The sequence below is a fragment of the Fistularia commersonii genome, chromosome 15 (assembly GCF_037954325.1).
Source record: "Fistularia commersonii isolate RoL2024-O1a breed Wild chromosome 15, RoL_Fcom_v1.0, whole genome shotgun sequence".
Taxonomy (NCBI): domain Eukaryota; kingdom Metazoa; phylum Chordata; class Actinopteri; order Syngnathiformes; family Fistulariidae; genus Fistularia; species Fistularia commersonii.
This window is the reverse complement of record NC_141298.1, coordinates 18,208,256-18,233,351: the sequence shown is the minus strand read 5'-3', so window position 1 is coordinate 18,233,351 and position 25,096 is coordinate 18,208,256. Positions and strand designations below refer to the sequence as shown.

General features: G+C 57.6%; 1 protein-coding gene across 1 annotated transcript; it reads right to left on the bottom strand.

Annotated features, from left to right (window-relative positions):
* Positions 1-597: 597 nt before the first annotated feature.
* sptbn4a (spectrin, beta, non-erythrocytic 4a) lies at positions 598-24,403 on the bottom strand. The gene is made up of 20 exons (XM_086160274.1): positions 23,839-24,403; positions 23,470-23,624; positions 13,975-14,238; positions 13,135-13,368; positions 12,290-12,379; positions 11,937-12,215; positions 11,726-11,856; positions 11,395-11,599; positions 10,974-11,219; positions 10,696-10,830; positions 10,119-10,360; positions 8,744-8,882; positions 8,564-8,648; positions 7,946-8,157; positions 6,295-7,583; positions 6,103-6,163; positions 5,742-6,010; positions 5,340-5,510; positions 5,193-5,235; positions 598-4,100 (listed from the first exon to the last, which is right to left on the bottom strand). The coding sequence occupies exons 2-20, from the start codon at positions 23,590-23,592 to the stop codon at positions 3,801-3,803; spliced, it is 4,518 nt and encodes a 1,505-aa protein (XP_086016400.1). The 5' UTR covers positions 23,593-23,624; positions 23,839-24,403; the 3' UTR covers positions 598-3,800.
* Positions 24,404-25,096: the final 693 nt, after the last annotated feature.

Below are 25,096 nucleotides of genomic sequence, written 5' to 3'. Positions count from 1 at the left end.
GTCAGACCAGGAGACACGCTGACGGTACGGCGGAAATTCTAATTTAACTGACGTCCAGGGGAAAATGTGCGGGCTCCGCTTTCCCGGTTTTAACGTCTTTTCCCGGTAAATGTCACGGCTCTGCTCGGAGAGCTTTCACAAACCCATCCGGGGAGTCGGCGAGGGCAAAGGTCACCGCCCGGAATCGGGACATCGGGCCAAAATTAGTCATCGGGTTGCTGACATTTCTGACGTGAATGTTTGAATTTCAAAACATTTGCCACTTGAATGCATCACCGGCCAAATGACCTCTGCAGGAAAACCCTGATATTTGGAGAATAAAAGACGCCCTCTGACTTGAACGTGTTAAATTCCCAAAAGGAACGAGATGATTAGGTTTCGAATTTCAGACGACACCCGAACGCATCATCGGCCCTCTGCGATTTAAGTAAAAGTATCGGTTCGTTCAGTCGCCGTCCACACGGAGCCGTACATTTACTCGAAAAGCCGAAAATCTGCGGTTTCTGTGTCGGTAAAGGATACTCTTGATTTATCTCAGGGTTACATTCCTACCGCTGCCTCTCCACACCTGGAGAGGAGAAAGAAGACGATGGCAAGTTGAATGGATGAACAGATTTTATACAATACCATGTTTTGTTTTGTTTTTTTTTCTTTCATGTTTCCACAGACAGATATTGGCAGATGGTTTTCATTTCAATAAAACAAACCAGAATGAAAATGTACATTCGTAAAGCATACATCGAGTTGTGCAGAAGTTGTGCAATACTGTATATGTTCCTTATTATTATAGAATAGACCCTGCATCTCCACCGCTGCTCCGCACCGCTGCAGAGCAAAAGTTGCATTGCCTTTTTTTTCTTTTTCTTTTTTTTTTTCCCCCTCCTTCCGCTTTGCGCTCGCACGCGTCCGCTCGCTTTGCGTTTCGAACGTCGCCAAGCCGGGATGAGGTTCAGCGTTTTCATTGGTTGCTCTAAGAAAGCCATAGATACAGCGTAGAAAGGTGTGTGTCAGGGACGGGCTGTACAGAAGCGGGCGGCGGGCAGGCGTTTGGTCACAACCTCTTTTTGGACACGGACGGTTTTTGAAAAGATCAGCCCTTCAGTTGATTTCCACCGGTGACTCAGACCTGCTGCAGAGCGGGAAGGCAGTCGGGCCCTTCCTCACAGGTCCCATTTACACTTTTAAGATGTGAAGGACACACACACACACACACACACACACACACACACACACACACACACACAAAGTGTCGATGTTCAACATTTAAATTGGCTTTTCAGTTTGAACGTCGGATCCACAGGGCGAGTCTGTCGCGCGGCCCCTCGGACCGAAGGGCCACTCCATGAGGGTCTTGGCCTTCCAGTCACCGAGGGCGGTGGCAGAGAGCGCGCACGTGTGTGTGTGTGTGTGTGTGTGTGTGTGTGTGTGTGTTAGATCAGCACGGCAGACAAAACATGTCCACAGCAATTCCACATCACGTTAGCATCAGCAGGTTTGGAGGTTTATTTTAATGTCATAGCAGCAGGTTGTAATGGGAAGTAACAAACACACACACACACACACACACACACACACACGCGCACACACACACGCGCACACACTGTTCGGCCCTGTGTTTTCTTTTCTTCAGTTACGCTGGACGTCCGTTGAAGGGGTTGAACAAAAGGAACAAAAAGAAAACCAAAGCCAGAGTTTGTGAGAGGAGATGGAGAGCAGCCAGGTCGGTGGATCAACACCTGCAGAGCCGCCAGGACGGTTACGTCCTCGCCCAAACGCCGCAGCTCCTCTCCGGGCCACAGCGAACTCATCGGCTCGCTCGTCTTCTGCGGCGGCCTTCCGTCGAGACGACTCGTAAACCAAAGCGCGACACGGCACTCGTGTTCGAACAGAGAGCGTCGGGAACGAGAAGGCGGCGGTCCCGCCTCCTACGGGCCGCCCGCGGACAAACGTCCTTCGCTTTGCAGAAAGGAAGACGATTCAGAGGGTATTTGGTCGCAGGGTCCGGGCCGCTGACGTCTGGAATGTGAGGAGGACGTATCAACACGGCCACATCTGACGGACGTTTCGGAAAGTCTTTTATTGTTGGTATACGTGTTAAAGGAGCGGACATACATGGCAAACAGACGGTACAGGGACTGAGCCACGCCGCTCCACCTTCAGCTCGTTCTTTTTTTTTTTTTAGGGGGGAGGAGGGGGCAGCTCACGTGGATTCCGACCCCGTCGCAAACACAGACACGTTCACACACACACACACGCTCACACACACACTGACCCGCTCTGTCAGCTGTTGGAAAGACGCTCTCGTTCCTGAATGTGACATGAATAAATATAGGTTTATAAAAATACAACAAACATACTCCCAGCCTGTGGCGCTGCTCTTCCCTGGTCGGAGAGGTTCATCCAGCCACACGCCGGGTGCTTCTATACGCTATGATATTAAATAGTGTCTCCTAATTTGCATATTTTGATTTAAATGTCATAAACATTAATATATCTGACTGATGATTGCTTTTAATTATGTGGGTTAACACAAACACTCTCATCTTCACCCCCCTTCACCTCGGGGTGTTGTGTTAGCGCGCAGACACACACACACACACACACAGATATGGGGGGGTCTTATTGTTTTTTTTTCGGGGGGGGGGGGGGGGGGGGGGGGGGCAAACAGCCGAGACTTTTACATTCTGTGGAAAATGAAACGCAGTGAAACAGGACGACGGGCGCCGCTCGGTGACGCCGTTCACGTCACAGGTCAAGGGCGGGGGGGTGGCGGTGCCTTCAGGTGCTCGCCGTGCGTGGAAGAAAACCCCGACACGCCTCCGGGCCGCCGGAAGCGCGACTCCTCCCCTCCCGCCGTTTCCTTATTGCATTCCCGACGCCGCCCACGTGATCCGAAGAAGGCGAAAACAAAGGCGAGTCTAACAGGCGCCACTAATAGACTAGTTCATGCAACGTTCAGGTTCCCTCGGGTCCGCGGGTCACGTGTGCCGTCACACTCCGGGGCTTCCACGGACGGCTCGGGTTTTTTCCCTTTTTTTTCAGACAAATTATAGCCATAACTTTAAAGAAAATGTCAAAGTGTGTGTTCGTCGACGCCGGTGTCGTCGGGTGTGTGTGCCGCCGGCATTCCCGGGTTTCACCGTCTCCATGGTTACATTACAGGCGTGTCCAGTGTCTAAGGTGCAAACTGCCCGGGGACGCCTTCACATGTGAAACTATCCCTCCTTTTCCCACGACTATCTCTTTTTTTTCTCTCTCTTTCTGACAAAGAGTAGGATTAAAAAAAGTATATTGCTTCAAAAAACTTTTTTTTTTTCTGTTTTTTGAGAATATTGTGAAACATTTCATTCAGCACCTCCAGGGGACAGACAGAGCATTGCATTATCAGTCAACTCTATTTACAGGGAGATGCTGTGGATCCGGGGGGTTAAACGACGGACGACGGGAACGTGACGGTGACTAATTCCTGGGAGCGCTCGTCGGGAGTCCGCGTCTCGGCCGACCTCCTTATCTACCGGCGGGTGGCGCGATGCAAGCGTTGATGTATCGCCATGGTGACGGGGAGGGCTGAGAGATTAGACTGTCACAGTTACAATAGTCAGTCGGCGGACCTCGGCCTCGGTGTGTCCCAGCTCTGTGATTGAGGATCTGCAAACCTGGCTGCACATGCTCTTTGTTCATCCATCCATCATCCATCCATCCATCCATCCATCATCCATCCATCCATCCATCCATCCATCCATCCACCCACCCAACACGTCCTACGCCATTTGTCAGTGGATAAAACTCGGAGGAGCTCCTCATTTGCTCCTTCCAGAGGTGCTGGAGCCCCCCGCCCCGCCCTCCATCTTGTCAGCGATCTCTGACGTGTCTAGCTTCTCGGAGCCGTCCCCTTTCTCTGACCTCTCCTTCTCGGACCTCTCCTCGCCCTCCGCCGGCTCCGACCTCTCTGACCTGGCGTCGGCGTCCCCCTCCGACTTCTCCTTCCTCTCCGAGCGGTCGGCGTCCATGCCCGAGGTGCCCGGCTTGTCCCACTTGGCCATGGCCTCGTGATCGGATATGCAGGTGGTGATGTTGGACGTCCAGGCCTTCAGGTCCTCCTGCGGCCGGACAGAGAGACGGAAGACAGACGTCTTGACGCGCCGGCTCATTTACGTCGGGCCTTTTCTCTCGGCTTCGACGGTAATCGAGGAAAAACACCGGATAAGCATAAAATCGTTCGCCATTTCTGAAAATAATCCCCGGCCGGTTTTGTCCAAAAGACAAAAGCCCATGTGGTCGACCATAAGAAACACGACAACGCGATTGACTTGACTTTGGGTTTGTTTCGAAGCAGACAACCAGGGACAAGCGGGAAGTCCACGCTTCACGGCCGAACCACACCGACCACCTGGGGGGGGGGGGGGGCGTGCACGGAGGGCATGGGATCGTTCAGCAGAACCTGGATGTTTTTCAGGCCACCACCAGGTTAGACAGAAGAAGGTAGCTCCGCTATGCTAGCAGACGTCCATCTAAATATATATTTCTATATCCTGGATCTCATTTCTACGGACTCCTATCTTCATGACGTGCAGTGTATTTGTGTTCTTCTCTTCTGAGCTCCTCCCTTCAGTGGTGTCCACAGCCAATCGCCTTCCTCCATCCAACCCTCAGCCAATCATCTGCCTCCGTCTAACCCTCTCCTCGCACACCTCCTCCCTCCATCCATAAAGCTCCTCTCTGATCTTCCTCCAGACCTCCAACCTTCTACCCAGATCTTCTCCAGCTCCCTTTATCTCCAGAGCGTCTACCATGGGTTGTCCCTGTGATGATGGACTCCTTCCTGATCCTGTCCTTCCTCATCGCTCCCAAAGAGAACATCCCCATCTTCACCTGTGCTGCCTCCAGCTCTGCCTCCTGTCTTCTCCTCACCGTGTCTGCTCTCACCTCCACCGTCGAGGGGATAAAAGAACAAACTTCTATTTGATTCTTAGAGGGTAAAGAGACGGGTGATGGCCGTCCTCCTCGTGGAGGACAGAGGCCTCGGCGGAGGTGGACACACTGCTCCTGGAAAGCAGCGTTCAGCCTCACGCTGCGCCGCCACTTCCAGAAGCCCAAATGCCAGCGCGGTGGTTCGTGTTTCCCTGAGGGCTGGAAGCCGTTCCTCAGAGCGCCTTCAGAACTAAATGAAAGGACAGGTAGAACTTTCCTACCTCGTCTTTTGCGTGGAAGACAAAGTTGTTTCCGTCGTTCACTCTGTTTCAGAGAAGCACACACACACACACACACACACACACACATAATCAGGCTGTGAGCGTCAGGTTTGATTTGGGTAAAAATCCCCCGGCGTCATAACTTACTGAAGGATGAAGACGTTCTTCTTCTTCTTGTAGCCCATGGAGGGATCGAACGAGCAGTTACAGAGGTCGACGGGAGGCTCTCCGTTGTAGGTCGCGGTGTGGTTCCTGGCGTCTTTGTAGAAGGTCAGGAGTCCCTCCTTCAGCACACAGTATACATTCACCCAGGATTTGCTGGAAGTCCAAAATGCCACATGGATTAGTTTGGGGTTTAACGTGTCACGAAGATACAACACGCGGGACCGCATGGCTTGTCTGGACCCACTGGTATCTCCGTGAGCTGGGCTTTTAAAGCCGCAGCCCGCTCCCTCCCGGTTTTAAAGACTTGTCAGGAAACAGGAGGAAGCATGACTGAGGACTGGCCGTCCCCTAGAAGAGGAACTTCCCGGTTTCTCTGCCCGGTACCTGTTTGGGCTTCGCTGCTGGGCCTCCAGGTCAGAGCTGGAGGCCTTTTTGCGGTAGAGGAAGCCTTCGTTGTGCGCGGTGTGCGAGGGCGGCTGCGGCGTGGTCGGGGCGCCGGTGGCGGGGGCCGAGCGGGAACGCCGCGTCTCCTCGGGCTCCTTCGGGCGCGGCCTCCTCCTGGGCTTGGGGCGGTCTCGGGCCCGCGGGCGGCCGTCGAAACGAGTCACCGGCGCCGAGAGGCTGCTGGGAGGCCGGTAGGGCTCGCCTCGGGCCTGCGGGGCACAAAGCGCGCAGGACATGTACTCGCGCACGTGAAACAACTCGCGCACCCGTTTCTCCGGGGACGGCGTGGAAGCTAACTTACGTGCGCCGCCTCTCTCTCCTGCACTTGCTCTACAATCTCTGCCATGGTGGATCTCTTGTCCCTGCGACGGCAAGCACAAACACGAGTCACCAGAACACGGATCGCCGTCGAGATGTGACTGACATACGAGCGGGGTCGCAAAGCTCCGCCGGCCGAACGTTCGGACTTTGGCGGCGCCGCCCGTTCACGTACCCTGAGCGCTTGTCGGAGCCGTCCTTCACGGAGCCCTCCAGGTCGCTGGAGTCCTGTCTCTGCAGCCTCTGCTTGCCGCTCCCCTCCTGCTCGCTGGACGACTGCCGCTCCAGGCGTCTCCGGTATCGCTCCTGGCGCACGATCAGCGGCAGCTCGTTCAACCTGGCTTGGATCTCCTGCTCGCTGGACGTCTGTCTACCCAGCTTGTACTCCCTCTCCCGCCTCAGGTGGTCCATCTGAGGATCGGAGCGGCTGCCGCGGGGGTCCCTCTGGAGGCGGCCGTGGAGGAGCTCCAGCCCCGACTCCGGCCCTATCATGTCTGCCATGGGGATGTCCCCGTACTGTTCCCGCTGCATCCTGCTGGCCTCCAGAAGCGGGTTGACGGCCTTGTGAATGTGGTTGATACTGGGCTGCATGAAGTCCGCCTTCAGGTGCTGCCAGGCGTACGCCATTTTGGGGTCCATGATGCCTCCGCTCGGGGCCAAGTAGGCGGAACTACCGAGACTTCCGCTGCTGTAATGATTCTGCGCCAGGTAGCTCGAGCTCCCCAGCCCTCCGCTGCTCTGATAGTTCTGCGCCAGGTACCCGGAACTGCCCGTGTTCGGCTGTTGAGCCAAATAGCCTGAACTGCCTAAATTGGGCTGCTGCCCCAAGTACCCCGAACTGCCCATATTCTGCGGTTGTGCCAAGTACCCAGAACTGCCCATATTCTGCGGCGGGAGATAGCCGGGGCTTCCCTGACCTCCGGCGCACTGCTGCTGCGCCAGGTTACCGGAACTTCCCAACCTGACGCTTCCCGTGTGGCTTTGAATCGAGAGGCCGGGGTTACCCACGCAGCCCGAGGACATCCCGTAATACCCGGAGGTCTCCGCGCTACCGGCCGTTTGATTGTTTATTCCGAGGTACGTGGAGTCCGCTCCGCCGCCGTGGGACGTCAGAGGCGAAACGCCGGAGTCGCAGCCGCCTCCGACGACCTGGTGATTCACGCCGAGGTACGAGGAGCCCGGCAGCTTCCCGCTGCACTGCTGCTCCGCTCCGTGATAGCCGGAGCCGTTCATGGCCGCGCTGTAGGCGGCGCGCGGCGAGGACAACCTCTGGGACGCCGCCACGGCGCCTAGATCCAGACCGGATTGTAAGGGTTTGGCTTCTACGTGCGCCTGAATTGTCTGCCTCAAGAAGGGCGAGGTAGCACTGGTGGAGGGAACGCTTGGCGTCAGACACGACAGCGGGAACATCCTTCGACTGGACAGCGGAGTGGTCTTTCTCTCCTCCTCTTTCTTCTTCTCAGCCTACAAGACAGAAGTTTGATGACTAGCGGCCCCCCGTGACCCCCAGTGAAATCACAAGCTAGTAGCAGAAAGGACCCAATAAAACCGAGGTATCGCTCGTACGAGTCCGTTTTATTGACGGCTAAACAATGTAGCGTGAAATGCTAATGGGGGGGGCGGTGAGCGAGTGAGGCTAAACTACGTGCGCTAAATGTCACGAGACAGACTCCAGCCTATGATGATGCAAACTCATGGTATGCGCCCATGTCTGCTAAGCAAGCACACCGTCCCAAGGTCACCGCTTTTCTTTTTTCTCCTCCTGTAGCGCCATTAAACTGTGACTCCACCAAACTGATTAAACATTTAGCTACAGTCAAGCTTACTGCGGAAAGCTGGCGGAGAGAGCTGAAGCGTTCTTTCCAGGTTACAGCAGCCTTGCGGAAGGCTTCATGACGGAGGATGAGCTGCTCCACCTCGTCTGTTTGGGCCTGGGCGGCTCCTCCCTCCGGCGCCTTGGAGGCGATTAGCGGCTCCTTGGCCTTTAGCCAGGCTTCCGCCTTCACCGTCTCCTGGGCGAACTGGAAGTGCTCTTGCTCTGGAGGGGACAAGCAGACCGACGGTCGGCTTAGCATCGCACCGCGTCGCCACGCACGCCGGCGAACACCAGACACACGGGCGTGCTGTGCGGGCGCTTCACGTGCGAGAACGGACGTTCCTCGATCGAATGCGCAAGTGTGCGATTTCGCCGCCTTAGAATTCACGGCACGTGAAACCGGTTCACGTAAATAAACCGTTTCCCACTCGAGTCTATTTGACAACTTTGACAACATGGTGTTGCGGAGAGACGCGCGGCAGGTCCGTACCTCTCAATTTGAACGTCTATTCGCCGTCCGAAATACGCCGCCTATTCAAACGGTGCATTTCTGATGTTTAGAGAAACACACGATCGGAAAGGCGGGTGGTGTTTGCTCCGGGAAACCCCGAGGAAGCCGTTGACTCACTGCGCTGTAACCGCTCCTGGTGCTTGTCCCATTTGTCCACGACATCCTTCTGCTTGGCCAGAAGGCAGTCCAACTTCTCCTTTATCTGTGGTGACGGACAAGCGGCGCAAAAAAACACGTTTATATCCTAATGACGCAACTGTGCGCCGTGCGAAGGTACGGCGGACGTCCTTGCCCGACCTCCTCTGACGCGGGGTTGCCTGCTGCGATCAGGATCTTGCCCAGATCCGCACACTGCTGGATGGTCTTGCCGCGCCCGTCTATTTTGGCTTTCAGCTCCTGATGTTGTTTCATCATCACGTCCAGAGCGGTCAGATCTCTGTCGAGGGACGGATCGATTCGTTCGGATTAGATTCGGGTCCGATACTATGGATGATCCCGTTCCCCGGTAAACATTACGAGAGCGTTGGCCGACGCTAAAGCCGCACGGGCCCGAGCAGCGCCGCCAGAAGCACCTTCCCTTCCCCACATCTCATGGTTCCGTGTTCAGAAGAACCACCGTGTCGGCAAAAATCAATAGCCAAGTACATTTAAAGATCAGGACGATTTCTTCTCATTGCTCATTTAAGGCACCCTCGTCCTGAGCTCCAGTCCGGACAGCGTAACTTGTTTTAGATTAGCCCGAACAGCTAAAACAGCAACATGCTACGTGCTAGCGTGAGAATGAGGAGACTATCTAATTCGGAGGCGTGCCTTTCCTCAACGATGCTTTTGGCTTAAGAGCAGAGCCTGAACACGACCGATCCTGCCTGAGGATGGGAGTTACTCTCCCGTCTCTGTGGAGATGTGAGCTGTATTCTCCAGCGGGATGGTCCTCTTTGTCCACCAGGAGATTTATTGACCGGTGCACTTTCATTTACAAGGCTATGCTGGGACTGTTGCCCTCTTACATTTATAACGTGATCACACAGAGAAGTGTTGATTCTTATGGTTTACGTTCTCATGATCAGCTGTTTCTTTCTGTTCCATTTGTCTGCACGGAACTGGGAAAAAAGGCTTTTGTCTGTTCTGCCCCGTCTCCATGGAACATGTTGCAAAAGGACCGGAAACTCACGGAACTCGTTTCATTGAGCGGCTTTAAGTCCAGATTGAGAGCACTTGAGACGACTCCACAGATTTGTAACTGTTTTATATGATTTGTATGATATTTTAATTTCATTTTAAATGTAATTGTATTCTTTTGCTGCCTCTTGGCCAGGACTCCCTTGAAAGAGAGGTTTTTAATCTCAATGGGACTTTCCTTTCCTTTAAATAAAGGAGAAATAAATAAAAATAAAAATGAACAAATAAAATAATCAATTCCAAGGACGTAAAAGGTCGACCGACAATGTAAGTGATAACTAGACGCGCCTTCATATCCATTAACGTATGCGTTTCATATGTACGTCCATGAAAAGTGTTGACGAAACGCACCATGCAGTGAGAGGTTGAGCCGAAGTGGAGTAGAAGGTATTTGCGGCCATTACCGCCCGGCATCTCTGACCTTAGATGTTCTTCTATCAGACACAGAATCTGAACGCTTCGGCACGATAGCGTGCAAAGCTGGACGTCATACCTGGGCTCGTCCCAGCAGATCTGGCCCATGATGCCTTCCATCCACATGAGGTTCTCCCGCACCACCGAGAAGAACTGCACCTTGTCGGTGACTGAGGTGACCTGGACCCGGCTGGCCTCGCACGAGCCCAGCAGCTCCTTCCACGCGTCCATCACTTCCTGCTCTTTGACCATAATGGCCTCGGCCTTCTCGCCGGCGTAGATGGTCCTCAGCTGAGCGGCGTTCTCCTGCAGCTGGCGGACCTACAACAGGACAGGACGGTCTGAGCGAGGTGAAGGAGATGTTTGCGTTTTGCTCGGGACGGGCCCGGTATCGTGAGCGGCCCCTTTCCTTCTAAGCCTCCGCTTCTTTTATCCAGAGGTAGAAGGAAACAAACCGTTTCCGACAACCGAACGGCTCCTTGAAGATTTACAAGAGCAGATCGAGAGTAAAAGGGCGAAAGCGACGAGGAGGAATTACTCCTCGGACGATGCGCTAAGCACACTTTTGTCAAAGATAAGGCCGGCGAATCCGGCGTCCGCTCATTCTGAGAAAGTAGGGCGACCGAAGGTGTTTGGAAAGAAGTCCTCTCACTCGCCTGTGTGACGAGCAGCTGAAGGGCATGCTCGAAGGAGTGCATGAGTCTCTGCAGGGTGGCTGGATTGGTGATGTTGGCTTGGCACGCCCTCACCTCTGGCAGCTGCTTCATCTTGCCTGCGATCTGAGCCAAGACCTACAACACAGGACAGCGGCGGCGTCATCGCCGGCGCTTTAAAAATAGCAGCGCCTGCGTCACGGCCAGACGGCCCGCCTCCGAAGAGGCGAGGCCGAGCGCCTTACGGCTGATTCACAGGCGGGCCGGAGCTGCCGTCGCACCTCCTTGCAGTCGGTGAAGAACTTGTGCAGCTGATGCGACGCCGCCAGCATCTGCCTGCGGGTCTCCATCAGCTCCAGGAGGTCGGCCCAGGACTCGTTCAGCCCGTCCTTCCACTCGGCGATGGTGGCCGCGTCCGCGTGGCCGCAGTCGATCATCTCGTTCACCATCTTGTTCACCTGCTCCATCCGCTGGTGGCCGATGCCGTTGGTCTCCGAGGCAAACTTGATGAACCTTTCTTGAAGCACCTGGAACGAAGTCGCGCAAAGTTGATACGCGGCGTAACGTGCCGTACGATTTGTGTGGGTTTAGGGCACCGCGAGCACACCGGGCTACGTCCGGGCGCGCCGAGAAGTGAGCTACAAATAGGTGCTACTTGAGGCGCCGCGATTTCGGAGAAGGCGTCTCGCCGAGGGCACTGACCGTGACGTCCTCCAGGTCGCCGCCCAGGTCGGTGGAACTGGCCACCGACTCGCGGTCAGTGATCCACTTCTCCAGCTCCTCCACCTCCTTGTTGAGCTGATAGAGCCAGTACTGCTGCTCCAGCTTGGTCTTCCTGTGCTCCACCATGTCCTTCAGGGACACGTAGAGCCGGTCGATGTGGGACTGCTGCTTGGTGATCTGCTCGCTGTTCGGGGGGGAAGAGGGAGCCGAATCATCGGGCGAGCCGGCCATAGGATGGGCGGCGGGGCGGTGGCGAGCCTCCCTCCTCCCTCCGCCTCCGTGTGATGTGTGGAGATGAGTCATGCCGTACCTTTCAGGATGTCCCACCTCCAGCAGGATCTGACACTGCTGGGAGAGCATGCCCACCGTCTCCGCGTACGTTTCCACCGTTTGCTCCAGAGCCAGGTGGGCCTTCAGCAGCTGCAGGGTGCTCGCCTCGTCCTGAAAGTGACCCGCGGAGATTTGGCATGTCGTCGTCTCGCGTTCGCTTCAGGCGGCGAGCCGACGAGCTGCGTCCTTACCGAGCCTTTCTCCTCATTGGCCAGCTGGAGCTTCTGCCCGGACAGCCAGGACTCCACCTTGGCCGCCTCGCCGTAGTACCGCTGGGACTGCAGCGTGGCGTCCAGCATCACAGACCTCCTCTCCGTCTCCAGCTGCAGCAGCTCCCACAGCTGCCGGACGTGGCCGGCCCCCTCGCGCACAAACTCCACCTCGGGAGTGCGCAGCGAGGCGATGATCCCGGCCCGGTCCAGGACCTCCTCCACACGGGCGCGCCGCCCAGCCAGCTCCCTCTTCAGGGTCTTCAGAAGGAGAAAGGCTCGGTAAGAGCCGGTCGGGGGCGGCGGCGGTCCGGAGGCGGCGCTTCGACCCTTACCTGGTTCTTTTTGATATGCTGCTGGACGTTTTGGAGGTTGCTTCCGTAATCCTTGCAGGAGGCCACCGGGAGCCTTTCCTGGATCCACATCTGTCCAGAAAGCACAGTCGCCTCAGATGTTAAAACGGAGGCCTCACAAACGCTCGGGTTTGATATCATCGATTTTCCTCTGATAGCGACTTCATCGACCCTGAACGGCAAACCTGGGTTTCTCAAGTAATGTCTTCATTCTGCCGCGGGGAAACATTAGTATAAAATGCAGAGCCTGACTTCCGGGATGCAGCGTCTGCGGTTTCCACGGTGATTTCGGGACAATAGTAGTGTCGCGGTCGGCCGAGAGCACGGAGGGGGTTTATCGTGGCGTTTCACGAGCAGACTTCGGATTAATACGACGAGCGAAGTCGTTAGTGATTGGGGAAAAAGCGAGCGTACGCCGGCTGCCGTTCCCTACGGTGTACTTTGGCTCACACCGTCAGCGGCTCACATCTTGTGTTTGCCTTACCGTTTGTGCATTATTCATGCGCACAATCACGTCCTTATGGATAGCCCACATTGGACGGGGAGGAGGAGGCTGTTTCCACCCCGACGGAAGAGACATGTGATGCCCTGATCAATACGGGCTCGCTCAGCGGACGCCGCCGCAGTCGACCGTGTTTCCGGCGATTACTTCACAACGTAATGAAGTCGCCGGGACGTTTTCTCAACACCTCAAATGGTAAATTTGGTTATCGTGGAAAGCGAATACGAGCCGGAACGACAAGCACCTTCCCGATGAGACACAGGAGACCAGCGTCCGAGCAACGGCGGCGTTCGGAGGTTTGAAGCCAGAGGAAGCTCAGACTCACGATCTCGTCCTCCAGGTCTTGGGCGACCTGGTGCATCTCCTTGGAGGCCAGCAGGATGCGGCGTCTCTCCTTCAGGGGTTCGATGAGGCGCACGATGCGGGTCTCCACCACGGGCGACTGCTCGCCGCCTTCCCTCTCGTCCGCCATGACGCCTCGCTGGGGAAGGCAAACCCCCTGCAAGCTACCCAGCTCCGCCACATCCTTGTAGAAGTCGCCTATCTGAGACTCCATAGCCTGCGGCAGGAGGAAGAGGAAGGTCAGGTTACGGACGAAGGGTGGACGTGCTCCTCTCCCGTCGGGACGTTTGAGGATTACGCAACGGCATCCCTGGGTTTGAGAAGGGGAGCGTCGGGTGTCATTTTGGCTCTCGGGACGCGTCAGAAGCACTTCAGCGACAACACTGAGCCGAGACCTGAGGTCCCAGAGGTCCCTGAGGTCCCTGAGGTCCCTGAGGTCCCTGAGGTCCCTGAGGTCCAGCGCCTGGCAGGAGCATCGGCTCCATCCAGGAGGATGCAGAGCTTCTATCGCAGACCTCAACTACGATCCTTTCTAGTTGCGTCCGCTCGTGTTTTATTCGACCCTCCGTGGTGTGTCAGCTGATTCTAACACTATCCACACACACCGGAGGCGCCAGCAGGAAGCTCTCAGGATGGCGACGCTGGAAGCACCTTCACGCAGACTCAAGCAAACTGATGCTCACTGGTCTGATCCGCCGTCAGATCATTCTGGCCACCGTCTTCCTCCGTCACCCATGTTTTGAATACGACGTTGCAGACCGTGGTAACGACCTCGATAGTCCGGAACCGACGGGACGTCTATCGGGCTTCGTTTGAGACTCGCCTGGAATTTCTGGAGCTGCTCGTTGAAGGTGGGCAGCTGGTGGGCCTGCTCCAGCTGGGGCGGCTGCCGCTCCAGGTGGGAGAGCTGGTCGTCCAGGTCCGAGTAGCTCTTCACCGCCGGCTCCGGCTTGTTGTTCTCAAAGAGCTGGCGGGCCTTGGCCTTGGTCGTGGTCTCCAGGTCGGACCAGCACTCCCTGATCTCCTCCAGCTTCTGCTGCACCACTGGGCGTAGCTCGGGCTTCTCCTGGATCAGCTCCAGACCCTCCTGAAGATAGACAGGACACTTAGAGCTGGGGGGCGACCTCTCCTCCGAATGACCTTTGCTTCAAATCACAAAGACAATTCATCCACATTATCAAGGACATGATGGTTTCTTGGACACAGAATCTGAACCACTCTCAGACAGAACACATCCAAGTCGGCTCCGGGAAGTCGCCTCCTGCAGAGGAACCATCTAGCTGCGCATTCCCACAGGCGGTGAGGGACCACGGTATGGACCGCTGAGATGTTCACCTTCCGCTCCACACTCAGAAACAAACCAACGAAGAAGAAGACGCCGTGGAGGCCGTGGAGGTGAAGCCGCCACAGCGTTCGTGGACGGTTGGAGTGTTTCTATCTTCTCCCTGCTCTGTTTAACCGTTAGCCCCCGTTAGCCATTAGCTGACTCTGCTAATGTAGATGTTCCTCTGCGGGCCCCGGAAACCCTTCTGAGGCGTAGCAGGACAGAAGAGCTTGGACCTCCTTGTTGCTCCATTTATTACTGCTTCTACACATTTTTTCCCATGACAACATCTGAGCAGCGACCAGGAGAGCCTTGAAAGACGGGGCTCTGCAGGACGCAGGAAGTCCCTGGTGATGGACGCCGCTTATGAGCTCCACCGGTCGGCGAGCGCCGACGAGCTCCTACGGAAGTGTGAGAAGACCCCGACTCGGAGAAGGAGCTGAGATGGTTCTGGGAGCAGCAGAAAGCTCCTGCAGCGAGAAAGAGGCTTTTGTTATGAGTGAATTTGCAGCTTTCACTTTCACTATTTGACCGTGAAGCCAATTCGACACAAAACGCACATTTCACGCATCCGGCTGATAATCTTCACCAGAAAAGAAACAAACTCTCTGACGTTACATAAATCGTGACGTAAGGAGAGGAAATGGAAGGCAGAGGTTGCCATGACTTCATGATCAACCCCTCCTCCGTCATTTCTCGGCCCAGCGACTTCTCACCGGCAAACGTTAATACCAGCGCTGGCTCGGGGGGCGGCGGCACGGCGGGCCAAGAGAAAGCGCTCCCTTCCAGGCCGGCGTGAGCCGAGGATGATCGTCATCCCGTTCGGGATCGGGAGTTTCTACTGGATGAGGTCGGCAGACGAACGCCGCACATTGTGTTTGCTCCCAAAAATAGCCGTGTTGGACAGCGGCCCCCGCCAGGGCTGGTATGGCGCTCCGTGCACGGAGCAAACTCTGGCCCGGGGCTGACCTAAAAATCATGCATGGCGAGTCTCGCGATCCACAAATCTCTGCCTTCGTCGGAGTCGCGATCCGGACGAGGGGGCGCGGCGGGATCTGAGCCCGTGGCCTTTTCTTCTGCGCCGATGAACCCGCCTCTTTTTTCCGGCTCCCGGGCGCCGAGGAGAGGCGGCCTCGCGGACACCCGAGCGCCTTCCTGCTTCCGGAGGGTCTCGGTCACCCGGGTCGCGGTGAATTCTGGTGGCGGCGGCTGCGAACGTCCTCGAGTCCGACTGCCACGACAAGAATCCGTGCGGCGCGCACAGCAGGGGGTGGCGCTCGCTTACACTATTGCAATAATGGCGGTGCTCCTGCAGCCGCGAGCCGGACCCCATGACGATGGCGCTTCCATGATGCAGTGCTGCAATCCTCCTCTTGGCATCCGCTCTCTGTTTAACTGCTGCTCGCGCTCGCCCTCCCGCCGCCGCCGTCCCTCGGCCTCCCTCCCCTCGTAATGCAGAGCCAGCAAGAAAGCGCCCCCCCGCCCACTCTACTCCACTCCCCCGCCCTCCACCCCCCCACAATCTCTTGGTTTTACTGACACACAGAGGCGGAGGGGGGAAGCAGGGAGGCGGAAGGCGGGGGGGTGCTGGTACAGGCCTGGCACACCGAGATCCAAAGGGCATCTGCTAAGTGAATCTTGGCGGGGCCGGTGGCCGGTGGCCGGTGGCCGGTGGCCGGCGCCGCGCCGCGCCGCGCTCGGCCGGCCAACACGTATGAATCACGGCGGCGTGTTACCAGATTCTGCAGGCTTTCTGCTCGCGCTGACGCAGCAGCGGAGCGGCCGGGATGGAGGACTCGTCTTACTACGGGGGACGAGGTGTTTACGGCCACGCCGAGCAGCCGGACGGAAACCGAACTGTTTATCTTTTCTCTTCCTGCTGAATCCGGACTAATACGGCCTCATCTCGGGTGAAGAAAGGGTATTCTTCTCAAAAAGGCATCTTTTCATCTTTATCTCCCACTTCTAGTACAACCATCCACCCTCTCATCCGGACGGCCGGACAACGCAAGGTTTCCAATGAACCCCCTGCATGTGTTTGGACTGTGGGAGGAGCCCGGAGAACCCTGAGGAACCCCACGCAGAACGTGGACAGTCTACACAGGAAGGCTCCCCGTGGCAACCCACCTTCTTGCTGTGAGGTGGAGGTGCGAGCTACAGATGTCGCAGGTCGCTTCGTGTCACGTAGATGTTCTCAGATGACCCGCACGGAGAGGCCCCTCGGCGGAATCCGACCAGCGACCTTCTCGCCGTGCTGCCATCTTGATAATTTCAATATACAATTCACCGGCGAGAAGGTCAAAGCTGACGCCCGTGAGCGTCCATTAGCTCGGTAGCGGCGCCGACCCCTTTAACAGCGCGTACCAACACTAATCCGTCCGTCGGCTGCACAGCTAAGCTAACTAAATGGGTTCTGTTGTTAGCTGTTAGCTTCATCCGAGTGCGATCTCAGCGCAGAACGAATGCGGTCCTGCGTTTCTCCAAAAGATCCACGGACACGGATCCGTTGCCCACGCGTCCCGGGTCCAGCTGATCGGCTTGTGTTTGCCTGACAGCTTCTCCCACCAGATGCAGCCGAGCGTTTCCACCGCGGCAGCAGAATCGAACGTCGCCGGCCGAAAGCCCTCGGATGTCATCTGGACGTCGGCGGCCGGAGCGAAGCCGCTCACATTTCACCACGTGACGAGGACTCCTGACGCCAAGGACCCGAGATCATGACCGCGGAGAGGCTGTCACTTCACCCGCTGCGGAACACCGGACAGGTGACCGGGACTGACGGACGGCCATCTGCTCCGGAAGCTGCTCGAAGCTCACGTGCACGCTCTCGTCCCACGTCGCTACCGGACGCCGGCGTGGATGCCAGCCAGCAGCCCCGCGCTGGAGATCACCCACCCCGGTCATGTGGCCGAGGATTTTGGTCCTCGCAGATCACGGACGGACCTGAATCCGGGTCTGGAGGACCACGGGAAAGGAGGCGTGAACCTTTTCACCACGCTGAGCTCAAATCGTTGACGGTGAAGATCCGTTCTCCAGGTCTCTGAAGGTCTCACGCATTCAGAAAGAACCTCAGGATGGAGGGATGAGCAGCCGGAGTGCCACCGTGGAGACGTGGAGCAGATCTCCTCCGCGCCCCTCGCTAGCATCTGGAGCTGTGTTTAGCTAATCTATCTGCTCCTGCGGTGGATCTGGTCCGTCCCTGTCCGAGGCCCGGGAGGAGGCGGACGCTTGACGTGAGGAGTCTCGCCAAATAGACGTTAAATAAAACAAAACACATTAATAATTCAATATTTTCAAAAAGCTGCGGGCGGCTCTCGCCGTTCACTGGGGTTGAAAAAAAAACCTGGAAAACAACAAGAGACACCTGAGCCTGCATGCGTGGAGGTGGAGGAGGAGGTGGAGAAGGTGGAAAAGGAGGAGAAGGTGGAGAAGGAGGAGAAGGTGGAGGAGGTGGAGAAGGTGGAGGAGGTGGAGAAGGTGGAGAAGGTGGAGAAGGTGGAGGAGGTGGAGGATCGCGTCAGGGTGGAAGAGGATCTGCCATGGCGTCTGGTTTGGAGACACTGAGGGAAAGATGGGAGGCAGAGATGGAGATGTGGAGGTTCCTCTCCAGGACTGAGGAGGATAGAGAGGATTGGGAAGGAGTCCATCAGAGGGACAGCACATGGTAGATGTTCTGGTGGCAAAGTCATACTGAGATGGTTCGGACCTCGACAGAGACGGGGTGGAGAAGATCTGACGAGAAGGATGCCGAGGTCTGGAGGAAGACCGGAGAGGAGGTTTACGGATGGAGGGAGGAGGACAGGAAGGTCGTTGGCGTGAGAGGAGAGGGTGAGATGGAGGCAGATGATTGGCTGAGGAACCTCTGAAGGGAGCCAGTGATCACAGCAACGACCATCTAATCGTCATCATCAGAGACATGGAGGCCCACAAGCCCGGGAACATCTGACTGTTTGGGCCGACAGCCACTGGAGGCCACAGACGTCGAGGCCTCCGGCCGTCGGAGACGGACTTCTGATCATGATGCAGCATTCTGGGAGCGGCTGGTTAAAGAGCTGAGCTCTGCCGTGGCCCGGGAACGCCGTGCACACATTTCACAGGTGGAGGGCCGGCGAGGAGATCCGAGGAGGACCAGGGGGCCTCAGCTGAGCCCAGGGGGACCACACCTCCTACAAGTCCACCTACTGGGACCAGAACCCATAGCGAGGGCTGGGAGGGAGGGGGGGGGCCTGCACTGCATTCATGCATCCAGCCCTTTGCTGTGAAGCCCATCTTACAACCATGGGCGGGGGCGGAGCCTATCCCGGCGATCAGCCAGCGAGAGGCGGAGCTACCCCGGACCGGCGAGCACCTCCTAACGTTTGTGGCTTCGGGAGGAGCCCCGCCGACTCCGCCCAGGCTGCGTCCATTAGCGCCTCCGCACAGCCCCGGCGCCCGAGCCGCCGCCAAGGTCACCTCCGGGTCCCGCCTCCGGTGGGCGGGGCGACCCCGGCCGACCCGGAGCTCTGAGCTGAACCTCATGCGCTGAGTAAGACCAGAGAGGACGGCGGGAGGCCAGAGGACGCCGAGTCCTCCCGGCGGACGTGAAGAGGTGCTCGTCGGGTCTCCGAAACTGTCTCCGACATCACAGATACACAGGAATATCGGGGAGAACCGGCCGGGCTGAGTCGAGGACCGGCCAGAAGATACGCCCGGGACCGGCCGGCTCTGCAATGCACGTCCAGATCCACAGGACACTTGGACCAAAAGGCGGATTATTTTCCACAACGCTTTCCTCCGGTCAGTGGCGGGAAAGGAGCCATCGCTCGAAGCCTGGAGGTCCGATCTGACGGCGTGGAAGGAACCTGGATATCCCAGGGAAGGAGAAGCCTGGTGGGTTGAAGTGACGCCAGAGGATGTTTGTTTCTCCGCCGCCCGCAGGTGACGTTTAATATTTCACTGCCTGATGAGACGCTTGGAAATATCAGGTTTTTAGAATCACTCTGACCGACCTCTGTGTGTGTGTGTGTGTGTGTGTGTGTGTGTGTGTGTGATGATGCAATGTTTTGGACAAAGACTCCAAACCCGAAGGTGCATCAGCTGGTGGAGGTCGACCCCCACGCGGCTTAGGAGGCCGAATCTTGTGTTTTCCTGAAATAACGGTCTGAATCCAAATCCTCTTCTCACTCCGGCGTGATGGACCTTTTAAATTCAGATGAAATAAACGCCGTTGCCGCTCCGAGATGAACGAACCCGCGCATTTCAGATCGGCGCCAACGGACGAGCGATAAGGGGCTCAGCCCGCCGTTTAACTAGCTGGTAAATTCAAACGGCATATTTAGGAGTAAGCCGAGCAGGCTCTCCGCCGGCGGAGTCCTCCGGCCTCCCGCAGGAGAGCTGATGTCGGCTCGCGTCGCCGCGGACGCTTTCCACGGAGAGCAGGTCTGGACCGGCTCTGATGATCTGCAGAAACCCCAGCACTTGGAGATCATTTTACCAGAACGTCCTGCAGATCCCGGCTCCGTGTGGGCGGCCTTCTGCCTCGACCGGGCGAAGTGGAAAGAGAGAGAGTGGCGGACAGAGCAGGTCCGCCCTCGCAGGTCCAAACCTGCCGCTGAAACAGCTCCTCCTCACTCAGAGCAGCACCGGTGGAGGCCACTGAAGCAGTCATAGACAGCGTCACCGTCACGTCCAACACACCCAGGAAGAGTGTGTGTGGAAGAACGTCTAGAATTGTCCTTGGAAAAGACAGGGAAGCCCGTCGACCTCCGTCTTTGGTTCAGACGAGCTCGGCAGGAGAACCCAAGAAGAACGTGGTCCCACCACAGCAGGGACAGATGGACCGTGGAAAGGTGGCGGCAGATCCGGCCCCGCGTGACCCTCCCGGTCCACCGGTCCGGTGAGGAGCAGAGGAACCTTCTGCAGGGAGGATCACATAAATGCGGTCCTGCTTCCCGTCCCGTTATTCCCTCCAGAGCGAGCCGGAGGTCAGACCCTCGGGAGTCGGACCTTCTGAGGCTCTCGGGGACGATGACGCCCGTTCGTCCTGGAGCCTCCTGACGTCAGCGGCTGCAAACCCCCCCGTGGACGGGCGGCCCGGCGAGGGAGCGTCTGACCACGTCGGCGACTTTCAAATCCGATGTGACGCGTGGAGAAAGTTCAGCGAATTTTGTCGGAAAAGCAAAAAAAGGGGTAAAGCGCGGCGCTGTGGGAGTGGTTTCCCTGCGTCTGCCTGGAGACGGAGACGCTGCGGAGACGCTAACCCTCCTTAGCATGCTGCCGGGCGCCGGCCGGCAGAGTGGCACCTCTGTGTCGCCGGCAGGGAGGCGGCGTGGCGAGGAGCGCGGCAGCAGAGGGGTCAATCATACACGCACTCGCCCACGAATATCAATCTGCTCCACACATCCTCCACTCCTGCACACCAGACCTCCACCCACAGCCGCTGCAGGGTCTCTGCCGGACAGAGTCTGCAGCGAGGAACCCACTCAGCTCCTCCGGATCACATCTACGGGATACGAAGCAACATGGAACATCTCTAGCGAGCACCTCCACCTGACGGCGGGAAGGGTTCCTGCCTGTGTGGAGCCTCCATGTTCTCCTCGTCTCCATGCGGTTCCTCAAGGTTCTCTCGGTTCCTCCCGGAGTCCAAACACATGCAGGAGCTTCACTGGAGACCCTCCACTGAGAAGGTGAATGGTCGGGTGTCTCTTTAAGAGGCCCTCTGATTGGTCCGGGGTGAACCCGCCTCTCCAATCGCAGCCGGGATAGGCTCCGCCCCCATAGCAACCCTGACCGCAGGATCGGCGATGCGAGCGGCGATGGCGGGATGGACCGATCCATGAGTCGCCGTGTCTGGATGTGGGACAGGGGTCGTTCTCTGAAGTGAAAGCGGAGCTTCTAGAAGCAGAACACCGCCTGTGACTTTGACAAGGACTAAATATAAAGCAGCACCAGCGCCGTGGAGCCATATTGACCGATTTATGTGCAGGAGGTGGAGACGGGGCCAAGCAGAGCGTGGTGGAACAGGAGAATGATTCAGACACGTCACCTGCAGATACTGACGATAAGGATTGGCCTGTGTGTGTGTGTGTGTGTGTGTGTGTGTGTGTGTCACTGCTGCAGAGCAGAGGTCTACGCTGCCCTTTGCGTAGCTCTGGTCCCTGCCTGGGGTTGAAGGCCTCCACTCTCAGCAGAAACCCTGAACATCTCGTCTCAGCTGACCGCTAGTCACATGACCACAACCTTGTACACGGTGCCATCAGGGGGGCAACAACGAGGGGGACAGATGGATGGATGGATGGATGGATGGATGGATGGATGGATGGATGGATGGATGGAACGATGGATGGATGGATGGATGGATGGATGGATGAGTATATAGGTGGAAGGGTTGGTGGACAATCTCAATCTGAGGATAAAGGCTGTTGTGATTGTGGATGGTTGCTGCTGCCACCCGCGAGCTTAGACCCGCAGAGCTTGGCGTTACTGAAGCTTCAGAGTTTCTGACCTGGTCTCTGGGCCAGACCTTCACCAGAACCTCACTTCAGTGAGGGCTTTCTAACTACAAGGCGGTTTCAGACGCCCCCTCCCCACCACGAGGGTTTAGCGTCCCCAACTAGAACCAAACCGTCCTCCTGACTCTCCCTTCCCTTCATCCTAGCAGACCATCTGTCTGGACGCTCCGGCTGGAGTTTGGAGGTCGTCATGGGTTCCTCAGATGGTGCCGCTGCCCGGGGTTCGGGCTCTTCAGGGCTGCCGGTGCTGAGAACTGTCTTAACAAACTGGATTCTTCAACCATCACTGAGGGGAACCACCACTCGTGGTTCTTCTCGGAGGCCTCTGAGGCGACGCTAGCTAGCTGCGGCTCTGGCTCCGCCCCCCCGGCCGGCGCGCCCGTGTCTGATGACGGTGAAGTTAAAACGACAATTTCATTCAAACGCCACATGCATTTCCAAACAAGTGAGAAGAAGAAGAGGAAACAGCCAGAGGTAAACGTCCTCCTCGTGGCCCCTGAAACACCTTGGTGGGACATGAGGACCTCCTGCTGAGGCAAAGCTCGTGCAGTTGTGGGGCGTCACTTCAAGGCGCCGCTGTTATGATCAACTCCACTGCTTTCTCATCAATATTCCATATCAAACTCCACCAAGAAGAACGAGCAAAGATCTACCAGGTCAGACGGATCTCCAGACCCCCCCACAGAACGCCGGTGGTCGACATGCACCAAGAAGCGGGCAGAAGCTGCCCGGACGTCGGACAACACCAACTTCACCAACACCCGAGCCGACGGGCCTTTGTGTTCTAGCCTGGTAACAAATGTGGGGGCGGAGGCCCGGAGGACGGCGGGGATCTGCTCGGCCTGAGGGTGGAGGTTCCTCGGGGGGAGAACGAGGACAGCGCCGAAGAAACCGGCCCTCTCCAGACCCCCCGGAGGCAAGAGGGTCCGCGCAGGAGAACACGGCCCGTTCCTCCTCAGGACATCCCGGGTCCAGATCCGGTGCAGCTCGCCTCACATTTCACTTCCACATCGTGAGCAGAAACACGCCAACAGAAAACCACCTGGACCTTCTTCTGGCCCTCACCCGCCCCTGAGGGTCCTCTTCCCAAACGGGAACCCCGATCCTACGCTACGTGCACGAGGCCTCCTGAGCGTCAGCGAGGCAAAGCTGGGAAACCTTCTGAGCAGAAGCTCTGTCGGCGCTGCGTGATGGGAAGCCGAGGAAGGACAGCAGAAGCGGAGAAGGTTCTCATGGTTGAAATTGACTTCCCCTCAGCTGCTGGCTGTCATGGGAAGCCTCCTGTGTGTGTGTGTGTGTGTGTGTGTGTGTGTGTGTGTGTGTGTGTGTGTGTGTCCTTTATGTAACTCTCCTCACTGCCTGAAATCCAGCCGGACCCCTGAACGCCACACGGCTGCCCCACCTGGAAGCCCGGAGTCCAGGCGGTCACATGACGCGGCGTAACCTTGAGACGCGGCGGCGGAGGAGACGCGCCGCCCGCTCGGCGTCCTCGGCCTCCTGCACTCACCTGCTCGATCTTGGCGAGCCATTCCTTGTTGCGGGCCAGCTCGGCCATGAAGGCCTGGTGCTTCAGCCACTTCCTGTGCAGCTTCTGAGCCTCATCTCTCGCCGTGTCTCGGGCCATCAGCATCTTCTCCTCCGCCCGCCGTCCCGGTCGCTCAGCTGGGGGACACAAAAATAGCCGCCGTCAGGAACCGGAGCCGGTGCCGGAGCCGCAGCCGGCCCTCCTTTCCCACAGGACGTCCCGCCCGTCCCGGCCGGAGCCCGAACCCCCGGCCGCCGAGCCCACCCCCCCACCCCACCCCCGCCCCGCCGGACACCCTTTTCTGGAGGAAAAATGTGGAAAAAAAAAAAAAAAGAAGAGGAAGACGAGCACCTCGGCAGCTGTGGTGGCAGTGGAAGCGGTCAAGCCCTTCCCCGGGTCCTCATGCCCCGCCGCTTCACGGCTCCTGCGGCGGTCCTGATGCTGCAGTGCTCCCGCTCGCAGTCTCGCCGAGGCCAAAACAACCGGGCCGGGCGGCGGGGATGCGCCAAGGATGACGCCGGCGGGGGCCGGAGGGTTTGGTCTCTTCGGGCCCCCCGGCCGGCCGGTACAATCCAGTCGGCGGCGGCGCGGGCGGAGCACGGCGGAAAACGACCCACCTCGCCCGTCCGCTGGTCCCGCTCGATCCGCGGTCCCGTCCGATGGAGCCGGAGACGGGAGGAGGAAGAGGAGGAGGAGGAAGAAGAGGAGGAAGAGGAGCGAGAGTCGTTGTGGGAGGAGCGGGGATGAACGGGACGCAGCGGCGGCGCGCAGGAGGCCGGATAACAAAAGCTATCCGCCGTTTCCGCAGAGACGCCGGGAGGCGCCTCGCAACAGCCGCTCCTCACCGCCGCGTCCCCGCGTCCCACCGCCGCACGGCCGCGGTTGGTGCACGCTGCTGCAGTCCTCCACTCGCAACTACGCTCCTCTGAGCGTGCATGTGTGAGTGTGTGTGTGTGTGTGTGTGTGTGACTCTGTGTGTGTGTGTGTGTGTGTGTGTGTGTGTGTGTGTGTGTGCAATCACAATCAGCACTGCAGTGCCGGAGCAGAGAGAGAGAGGGAGGTGGAGGGAGGGAGCGGGAACGAGAGGTGGGTGGAGAGGGAGAGACGGCGAGAGGAAATGGAGGAAGGGGGAGCGCCGGAGCAAAAAGAAAAAAAAAAAAAGAAAAAAGGAGAGAGCGAGTCAAAAGAGGGAGAAGATGGTGTTGGTTTTGGAGGGGAGGTGAAGCAGAGAGGAGGAGAGAGTCTGCGTCATCCCTCAGTGTCACCAGGGACATTTCTCTGCACTGGAAACCAATGCGCTCTGAGCGGGAGCTGGAGCTGGGATGGAGATGGGATGGAGAAGGAGGAGGAGATGGAGGAGATGGAGGAGGTGTTGTAGAACAGCTGAAGTAGAGGGAAGGAGGAGGTGTGAACACATGGTGGCCCTCAGAGTGAGGAACTGATGTGGATCCCTTCCTTCTTTGGGTGTTGAGGTGTAGGAGCGGTGTTGGGGCGAGGCGAGCCAAGATCTTCTACGTTTCCATGAAGCTACGTGCAGAAGCTCCTCCGCCTCCAAAACCCCTGACCTCCAGCGTCCGGTCTCCACGGCGCCCAGCAGGCCAGGGACTCG

Coding starts and splice junctions, on each gene's coding strand:
- sptbn4a (XM_086160274.1), bottom strand. CDS start 23,592: ATGCTGATGGCCCGAGACACGGCGAGAGATGAGGCTCAGAAGCTGCAC. Junction 11,220..11,394: donor GCGACCTGGAGGACGTCACG/GTCAGTGCCCTC, acceptor ACTTCGTTCCAG/GTGCTTCAAGAAAGGTTCAT. Junction 5,511..5,741: donor CAGCAGCGAAGCCCAAACAG/GTACCGGGCAGA, acceptor TTGGACTTCCAG/CAAATCCTGGGTGAATGTAT.